The sequence below is a fragment of the Simochromis diagramma genome, unplaced genomic scaffold (genome assembly GCF_900408965.1).
Source record: "Simochromis diagramma unplaced genomic scaffold, fSimDia1.1 OVJJ01000685.1, whole genome shotgun sequence".
Lineage (NCBI taxonomy): Eukaryota > Metazoa > Chordata > Actinopteri > Cichliformes > Cichlidae > Simochromis > Simochromis diagramma.
Window position 1 is genome coordinate 12,035,597 of NW_024387477.1, and position 9,865 is coordinate 12,045,461.

At 41.7% G+C, this 9,865-nt stretch overlaps 1 protein-coding gene across 1 annotated transcript; it reads left to right on the top strand.

Annotated features, from left to right (window-relative positions):
- The first annotated feature begins 395 nt into the window (after window positions 1-395).
- Window positions 396-8,895, top strand: wfs1b (Wolfram syndrome 1b (wolframin)). The gene is made up of 10 exons (XM_040015353.1): window positions 396-601; window positions 1,905-2,300; window positions 4,626-4,702; window positions 4,885-5,029; window positions 5,140-5,313; window positions 5,399-5,479; window positions 5,614-5,774; window positions 6,660-6,896; window positions 6,985-7,103; window positions 7,245-8,895. Exons 2-10 carry the CDS (start codon window positions 1,907-1,909, stop codon window positions 8,791-8,793), a joined length of 2,937 nt encoding a protein of 978 aa, XP_039871287.1. The 5' UTR covers window positions 396-601; window positions 1,905-1,906; the 3' UTR covers window positions 8,794-8,895.
- Window positions 8,896-9,865: the final 970 nt, after the last annotated feature.

Here is a 9,865-nt window from a genome sequence, read left to right on the forward strand (position 1 = left end):
AAACAAATCCACTTCAATTATCAAAACCCATATATTTAATTATGACTATAGCTAAGTTTAGTTTAGTTTTGTGTTGCCATCTGTTGGTATAAAATCAATATTGCGTTTTTGCGAGCATAAAAAATATACATCGATAAACGACTCATAAAAACAAATAGGAGAATTTAAAGGAACCTCGAGCTCCAAAATAGTAACTCGTTGTTAGACGTAGTCCGTTGAACTCATTTTTTTTCTGTCCTCGTGCTAAATGAATTCTAACAAATGTTCTCGATATATTAGTCGTTCGACAGTTGATTTCTCTTGACTTTAGGGTTATTTGAACTTCCTGCCACTGCAGCCAATCAAATCCTAATCAATAAAAACAAGCTTTCGGCGCTTTCCAATCACATTGCGCAGAATGAAAAGTGGGCGTGGACGTGGAGTGGAGCAGCTGACAGACTTTCCGGCGCGTCGTGTGTGCTTGGAGTTTGACCACAAAAAACAGAGGACGTGCGGATTTCAGGGGGGGGATGGAAGAATGAGTTGGGACTCTAAATAGTGAACAAACCGAGAAGCAATTTAATCTGGAGGGTTTAATTAAACTGGTGTTGTCACGGGAAAGGTAAGCCGACATTAGAAGTGTTGAATGTCAGCGCTCGTTAGCGTTAGCTCCTAAAGCACCGGTTATTTCAGCTAACGCCTCCTGCCACATCCAATTGCTGCTGTCTTTTTAATATCAAATGAAGTAGCCCTATATATAGAAATGGCATTGTGTATGTGTGTATATAGCGTTCTTTTTGCCGCTAACGTTTATTAAGAGTGCTAAATTTAGTTTGGAAGTCCCCTTTATCGGCAAAGTTATTGTCATCGGAGCCCTGTCCTGCTTATCCAAGAGGGGCACCAGGACACTTGATTTGCAGTCATTGCACTTTAAGGATGTCACCTTCTCAATATAGCTACCCAGGGCTCGGTTAATAATATCTAAAATAGACTATAGACCTCGTAGCACACATCTGAACAAAATTGTGTGTGGGATTATTTGGCCTTAATTAGTAAAAGGAAAGGAGCTTTCTAGGATAACAGAGGTAAATATTACATTTGTTTTGGAAATCTGCCTGAGTCTGAGCTACGTGGCTGAGATCTGTTGGTTTCGTCTGTAGTATGAAAGCAGCTTTTCTTTTATAGTAATCAAATGACACATTTTACATCAGTTATGCACAATATTAAAACCTATGAGAGGTTTACTGAAGACAATTGAAAGTCTTGTTATAAATTCTGAGAAGTTTTGGTAGTGGTATTCATGTGGTTGACATACCACCTTCCTAAACACTTTGGGAGATCAAGCACACCCCTCCACACTTAAAAAAACAAAAAAAAAAAAAACAACCAAACACATTAAAAATCTAATTTAAAAATTCCTCATGAATATTTGGTACATACTGCATTCAATTCATTTTTATTTATATAGCACTAATTCACAACAACAGTCATACCAAGACACGTTATATTATATTGTAAAGACACTAGAATATTGAAAATGGGAAGAAACCACAACAATCACATGGCCCCCTATGAGTAAGCACTTGGTGACAGTGGCAAAAACCAGGCTCAAGGAAGACAACCATCGGCTGTGACTGGTTGTTTGATTCACCCCCCCGGTAAAATCTCACTTTGGAGAAAACTCATGTGATGATGAGGGAACACAACCTTTCAAAACACCTGTTACTTTGCAACAGGTGCACTCTGTTAGCTGCTTGTCCTTGAACATGTGCTTCATACTGTATATGCATTGCTGTTTTTCACACACTGCAGCATTACTAGTATTACCACAGTAATGTTTTGTTCATAATTTTTCATAAATCACAGGGATTGTGTTTGTTCCCCAAAACATTCCTAATTGATTAAAAAATTTGATGTAATTTCAGCCATGGATCCTTCACTAACTGCCAGTTCATCCGCCTCCAAACTGGACCCTTCGTCTCCTACCACCCTGAGACCCGGACCTTCCTCTCTCAGCTCATCTGTTAACTCAACTACGACAAATTCAAACTGGCCAAATCCTAAACTCACAATGCCAACACCTCCAGCAACACCCTCATCTTCTCCCTCTACTGCCTCCCCTCGGACTTCTCCAAATCCTCTTTACCGCTCTTCCTCCCTTTCCACACCGACAACCTCGCCTCTTCGGCAACCAATCAGGAGCCTCTCCCAGGGGGGCAGATCTCAGCTAAACGCCGCGTCTACAGGGAATCCCATGACTGGATCATCAGCTGCTGGAGGTCCTGCAACAATTCCACAGACTCCTCCCACACCAGAGCAAGGTGAGAATCAAAACTGACCTTTGACCTTCACTTTGCACTTCTTCAGGAATCAGTGCAGCCAACACTCCCAGGTTACTGTGTATGTGCAGTGCAGTGTTTCCATGACCACAGACATTTACCTCAGCATGTAAAGCAGCCTCTCCCTTTTTGCTGACCTGAAGAGAAAAGATGGTTTCACATGTGTTTTTTTAAACTAAACAAATACGGTATGCAAGTAAGACGTCTTTTGGTTGAAGGGGAATAGCACTTTTTATCTTTTTAACCCTTTGCAGTGATTTATATATTTAGCTTACCTGCTCAGTCATTTCATAAGTAAACACTTTCCAGTTTCTTTAGCTGTCTAAAATAATATAATTAAGTGTCTTAAAGTTCTGAATGTACTGAAAGTAAAACAGGGAGATGGACTGCACCACTGTGGAAGTGTTTGCACACCAGGAGAATGAGCAGCAGCTGTTTGCTGTGCTAAATAAACAGTTATTTTAGAGCTCAGGCAGATGGTTAAAGTGTACGTGGCTTTACCAGTGTAAGTTACTGGATGCTTCACATTTTCTTCTGCTTCTTGAGATCCACAGGCACAGGCAGACCACTTTCACTCACCAGTATCACTTACAGCCCGCATGACGGAAAAGTGTTTCCACATCTGTTTTTCCTGCTGTTAGTTTTAAACAGAACAAATATGACTGCTTACTTTACGGGAAGCAGACACATTTTCGGTGTGAGATCCTGTTCCTTTGGAGAACTGGGATTTAAGAGTAGCAGAAATCATTAGCCAAAGGAAGATGATAATTAAACCAAGAGGGCTCTGTGGTATTATCAGGTCTTGTCAAGGCCAAAGCTGTTTCTGGAAGGATGTGACTCATGCTCATGCTCTGGGATCACTGATGTCACAGATTGCCACACTGAGCTGGTGTCTTGTTTCTATTTTTGTTTGTTGGGAACATCTGCAGACTATTTAAAAATGTAGAGTAATAAGGAGTAGTTGCTCCTTCGAAAAACCCGAAGAAAACCTAATATATTAAATAGCTGCTTTTTTTTTGTTGTTTTTTTTTGTTTTTAAGTGGGCATAATGTCAAGCTCCATATGTTTATTCTTGGACTTTTCTTGGTTAGCTCTGCGCGAATTAGAGTTCAAAGTAATTTATATTTTTCTTATACAATGTCGTTCATCCACTGCCTGAACCAAATTATTTTATCTCTTACCTTTTAGGCCACCATCCTCTGATTGGCTGTTGCTCTCTTAACAGAAGGTTTAAACAGCACCCTGTGTGGGACAGCTGTGCTCACTTTCAAAGCTGTGTCCCTGAAATGATCACAGAGTACAGCAGGGAGGTTTTTTGTAAGACAAACTGGAAGTTGGTGTGACTTCGGTTCCCTGGACAAATGGCATCTTTCTATATGATTTTGAGTTAAAAATAAATAAATAAATAAATAAAAAAAACTTTAGGAAAATAAAACCACTGAAGTCGTGTTAAAGTCACTGGCATGTTTTTCTCAGCCTTATTAACACAACTAACAGAACTTCAGCGGTGGTTCAATCATAATTGCTGCTGGCAGAAGTAAAGGGCTAGTGTTAGGCTTCAGTTGGCGAGGAGTGAGCATGATTGGTTGTCTTTCTGTCTCTCTGTGTTAGCCCTGTAAATGGACTGGCACTCTATTACAGCTGAGATAGGCTCCATTGAAATGTCATTCAATCTGACATGTAAAACCTTCAAAATTTACAAATGTGATATTTGTATGTATATTATATGGTAAAACAACACATTTGAAAATGTCTAAAGCTCGAGTTAAATACACATCTTATTTAAAGGATCTAACCAAAACCCTGTTCAAATCACCCATTGACTCTGAAACAATGGAACCAAAGGTCCAAAGGTCCCTTCCCAATCCAGCAGGTCTCAATGAACTCTTTGCCCCTTGGACACCTACTAGGGGGTAACCCGTAGTTTCTGTCATTATCATGCCAGTTTCCAGAGCTTTCTATTAGGAATTACAAAACTAACTGGTTAAAAACTGAAGCATTAATTTCAGCCTAACAGTTATAACTTGTATTATATATGCTTACTAATAAAGATATTTAAAACTAAATAGGTTCTTAGTTTTTCCAAGGCCAGCCCCAGTAAGCTGTACAAGCAGATATCACCCTAACTGGCCTCTGATGCACACCCAGTGCTCTGGAAGCGGGCTAGAAATACCACAGAAAACAATGATTTAAAAAAAAAAAAGAAAGGAAAAACAAGGGTTACCTTAGTAGGTGTCCAAGGTGGAAAGATTTGAAAGAGCCCTAAAATCTACTGGATGGATTTTGAAAATGTATTTTCTGTTTCAGAGGAGCCAGAGGAGGAGGTCAGTTTTGAGGATTTGGAGGAGAGAGCAAAGTCAGGTGATGCCAAAGCACAGACTAAGGTTAGTGGCAATGATCATACTGCAGACACTGTGGACTTTAGTCACCATATGGTGATGACAGAGCATATGAGCTAAGTAATTATACATTTTATTTTAGAGTGACATGCTGATAGGACGGACAGGTCACTAAGTCACAGTAATGCTTGTGTTGCAAGTCTAAAAGTCTGTGTGTGTCTGCACAGATGGGCCGCTACTTCCTGGCATTGGCAGAAGAAAGCAATGAAGAACTGAACAACTGCACAGCGGTCACTTGGCTCGTCCAGGCTGCTAAACAGGGCCGCAAGGATGCGGTCAGACTGCTGCAGCAGTGTTTGGCCTCCAGGAAAGGTATGACTGCTACTCTTAGTGCATAGCTTTTAGAATAATGGAACCAGTGTGAAACTGGAGCATGATTGAGCTAATGTTCATCTGTGCATTCATCCTCATTTGTTCTTCAGGCATCACACTGGAAAACTTTGAGGAGGTGAAGAAGTTGTGTACAGAGACTCGTTTTGAGAGAGGAGTGAGGAAGGCAGCTCTGCTCATGTACTGGAAGTTAAACCCAGAGAGGAAGAAGTCTGTGCCCGTTTCTGAGATGCTAGAGAACGTTGAACATGTTAACACAGAGCCGGGTCCGAGAGGAATAATACTGTATTTCAAATCATTTACATTTTGAAGGCATTCATTTTTTTAAATTATACTTTCTACCCTCTGCAGACACACCAGTTTCCCCTGGTCCCCTAAACAGGTCTGCTAAGAAACAGAGGAGAGTCTTGGAGACTATGGTCACCAGTGAGGGTATGTGTGGTCTGAAATGTGTCTTCTAATGGGATTAAACATGCACAATTTGTCATTTCCTCAAGCCCAAAGTGTCCTACAGGCCTGTCAGAGTAAAATAAAAGTACTAATATTTCTTCTGTACTTCTTTGCAGCCAGTTCCCATGTGGGTCTTGATGACTTTGTTGAGATGACCAAGAAGTACGCCCAGGGTATTGCACCCTCACCAGTTATGGCTGCTGCAGGAGGAGATGATGATGATGACGATGATGAAATAGTAGTGAAAAATCCAGATGAACTGCCCCTGCATCAAAAGGTGGTTTGGGGGGTAGTGGTCTGCCTTTGTCATCTTCTTTTCACGCTCTGCTTGTCTTGAGTTTAGTAAATCTGTGAAAAAGTGAAAGAAATTCTGCAACTTAATCAGTTTCGGTCCTGCTCTGTTTTCATTCTTTCACTATTAGCCTTTGTGGAAGAAAATCAACCATCTAATTATATTTCTAAATCATTTTCCATTCCTTTGTGTTAATATTCAGTTGGAAGCTGGTTTATTACACATAATAACAGCTCAAGCGAAGCTTCATCAGTCAGGATGTGAATGTTCACCTGACATAAATTCACCTGAAGCACGACCAGGTGTGCAGCCAAAGCTTCACCTGTGTAGTCGTCAGTTGATATGATCCTTAATTTAACAGCCAGAAATAATTCAAATACACTCACTAAATAAACATTAAAAGTTGCAGTGAACTGAAAATTTTAACCAGTCACAAATGATAATGTTTTTTGGGACTTCAGATTTCCGGTGAACTTTTTTTTCTTTTCTTTTTCCTTTTTTCCTTTTTTTTTTTTTTTTTTTTTTTTTTTTTGAGTATTCCTGGCTTCTTTTGGACCAGATTATGAATAATAATTAATAGCTTCATCAAAAGGGGGGGAAAAAGCATCAGTTGTATAGCTAGTTTTAAGTGTTCAGGTCTAAACTAAACTGATTTTCTCAGGATCATCTCATTAACTAGATCTGCACCTTCTCTTTTTCCACCGTATTTCTAAAAAAAAAATTCCCCAAAGAAACACATTAAATAGCCTTCAAGTCCCTGTGAGAAAAAGAGAGTTTTTTTTAGTCATTCAATTTTTAAAAGATTTTGTTTGTCTGATTCCATCTCTGCGACGTACTGATTCTGTCTTCCTTGTTGTTTTTTTTTCAAAGCTGCTGAAGTTTCCTCTGTACGCCCTTCTCGAGATAAAAGAGCATCTTATCGACTGGGCGTCACGAGCGGGCATGCAGTGGCTCAGCGCCCTGATCCCCACCCACCACGTTAACGCACTTATATTCTTCTTTATCATCTCCAACCTCACAATCGAGTTCTTCATCTTCATCATCCCCCTGCTGGTTTTCTACCTCTCATTCTTCTCCATGGTCATCTGCACACTGCGTGTATTTCAGGTTTGTCACGATGTACTAGACGTATTTAGTGATTTCTGATAATATAGTACCTTTGTTTTATTAAAACAAAACTTTTTTTTTTCTACAGAATTCTAAAGCGTGGGAACATTTCCAGGCTCTGACAGACCTGCTTGCTCAGTTTGAACCTGGTCTCGACCTGGAGCAGGCTGAGACCAACTTTGGATGGACGCACTTGGAGCCTTATCTGTAAGTCCACATCACTCAGTTGCCAGTAGTTTAATAATGTAAAGATTAGCTTCAATTTGATCTTTTCTTCCTTTAATATTACCATAAAGAAGAATTGAACTGTTTCTGCAGGAGAACAATTACTTTTTTTTGCTTTATCAGGTACTTCCTGCTCTCGGTGGTCTTTGTGGTTTTCTCCTTCCCTGTAGCTGATAAATCCTGGATCCCCTGCTCAGAACTGGCTGCTGTTGCTCTTTTCTTCACCATTACCGCCTTCCTCAGCCTTCATGCCTCAGCTCAGCTCTTCGCTCGTAAAGCCCTCGTCACAGAGGTCCTCTCTGGAGCATGCTCCCTCACTCAATTCTTCCCGGAGTCCCTGTGGTTCCTCCGAATGTTCGGGAAGACTTTCATCACTGTGCCTCTTGGCGATATCATGGCATTAAACCTGGGGATGCCATGTCTGCTGTATGGACACCTTGTCTATCTCCTCTTCCGTATGGCCCAGCTGAGAGGCTTTAAGGGCACCTATCTGTGCTTGGTGCCCTACTTGGTTTGCTTCACTTGGTGCGAGCTTTGCTTGGTGTTCCTTAATAATGCCTCGGCAATAGGACTCATCCGCACATGTGTGGGCTACTTCCTCTTCCTGTTTGCCCTTCCTATACTTTCACTGGGTATGGCTGCGATGCTCATCATCCAGTTAGTGCAGTGGTTTCTCACCCTGGAGGTCACCAAGATGGTGGTCACGCTGACTGTTTGCTTTGTGCCAGTGGTGCTGAGGCTTTGGACTCGCTTCAGCCTCAACCCCATCAAGGTGTTTCGGTCTTTGTCGCGGAGCAGTGTTGTCAAGCTCATCCTGGTTTGGCTCAGTGCTGTGGTGCTCTTCTGCTGGATGTACGTCTACAGGTCTGAGGGCATGAAGGTGTACAACTCCACCCTGACGTGGCCTGAGTACAGCAACCTTTGCGGCCCTCTGGCCTGGAAGGAGTCCAACATGGCCCAAACCCAGATTCTCTGCTCTCATCTGGAAGGACATCGTGTCACATGGACGGGACGATTCAAATATGTCCGTGTGACCGACATTGAGAACGGGCCGCAGTCGGTTATCAACCTGCTGCCTGTATTTGTAGGGAACTGGATGCGGTGCCTGTACGGTGAGCCATATCCTCTGTGTGATGACTTGAAGAATGCGACCGCCGAGCCCCAGCCTCTGCCCGCCCCAGCTCCTCCTCCTGAAGATCCCCTGTGTAAACTTAAAAAACTGGCAAAGCACGAATGTCACATCAAACGGTTTGACCGATACAAGTTTGAAGTTACAATGGGCATGCCGCTCGAGAGGAAATCCAGGAACGGGACGATCATCGAGGATGAAGACGCCACTAAGGACATAGTACTGCGGGCTAGTAACGAGTTCAAGTCTGTGCTTTTACACTTAAACACTGGCAGCCTGGTGGAGTTCAGTACCATACTGGAGGGGCGTTTAGGCTCCAAATGGCCTGTGTTTGAACTGAAAGCCATTCACTGCATGTCATGCGGCGACGCCCGCCTTCCCAGCCGCAGACAGTACAAGATTGAACATGACTGGAGGCGTACGGCCCAGAATGCCCTCCAGTTCGGTTTTGACTTCTTCTTCAACCCCTTCCTGACTGCACAGCTCGGACAACACTCAGAGACGGAGACCGAAGCAGAGGTTGTGACAAAGCAGGGAGGATAGACGAGATGGTTGGGGGATAACACTGTCATCAGTGAAGAACACTAATGATTTTTACCCACTGATCTTAAAAGAATCGGACAGCAATATTTTTGAGTGTCTTACTGTAGAAAAGTAGATGGACCTTCAGATATGTGATCTATCGTGTGTGTGTGTGTGTGTGTGTGTGTGTGTGTGTGTGTGTGTGTGTGTGTGTGTGTGTGTGTGTGTGTGTGTGTGTGTGTGTGTGTGTGTGTGTGTGTGTGTGTGTGTGTGTGTGTGTGTGTGTGTGTGTGTGTTTATGTTTATAGCTTTTGAGCCAAAATGCGTGACTACATATAACGAAGAAACAGTTAATGCTAAAATACAAGAAGCACACAACAATGTGGTTTTTAAGTACTTTACTGCCAAACGCCACATGAGGAAAAACGTCATGTAAACCTCGCTGTGTTCAGCTTGTTATAAACATTTCATCCGGTTTAAGCTAATCATCTTAAGTATAGTAATGACATGATTTTGATTTGTTACTGGATGCTATGCAAACACTACATCTGCAAATCTTTCTGTATGTCGTGACTTTTTGTGGCCAAAACCATCAGTGTTGATCTTCTGCACTTGCCTTGTTGAAGTGCACATGCATCGTTGTGTAGCTACCGCTGTTGAAGGCAAGGTTGTCATATAGATATGTTTTCCCTATAATTATTTAACATACAGTTTGTCCATACAGATTTCAAGTGCCTTCTGAAGCATATTATTTGGGAGCAATTAGACTAAATTAAGTCTCTAAGAGCTCTGCTGCATCAGAGCTTTTATTTATTACAGAACAGTTAACCAGGTTTGGCTTTCTTTACCTTCATGTCTTTCTTCTCTGTATTTGTCGTCATCTCTGCTGTGCAGGGATTTAATATATTGAACATTTGCGATCCCAGAGTGATGATGTGGTTTAAGTTAGGTTGTCACTACTTTTTTCTGTACTGTGTCCTATAAATATTTTAAGAAATCAAATGTGTGTGTGTGTTGCAGTTTTATTAAAAAATCATTTATATTTTACTGATCTTTAGACACAAAATTCAAACAAGATCCTAGCCCTTATGTA

Coding starts and splice junctions, on each gene's coding strand:
- wfs1b (XM_040015353.1), top strand. CDS start 1,907: ATGGATCCTTCACTAACTGCCAGTTCATCCGCCTCCAAACTGGACCCT. Junction 2,301..4,625: donor TCCTCCCACACCAGAGCAAG/GTGAGAATCAAA, acceptor TTTCTGTTTCAG/AGGAGCCAGAGGAGGAGGTC. Junction 5,480..5,613: donor GACTATGGTCACCAGTGAGG/GTATGTGTGGTC, acceptor ACTTCTTTGCAG/CCAGTTCCCATGTGGGTCTT.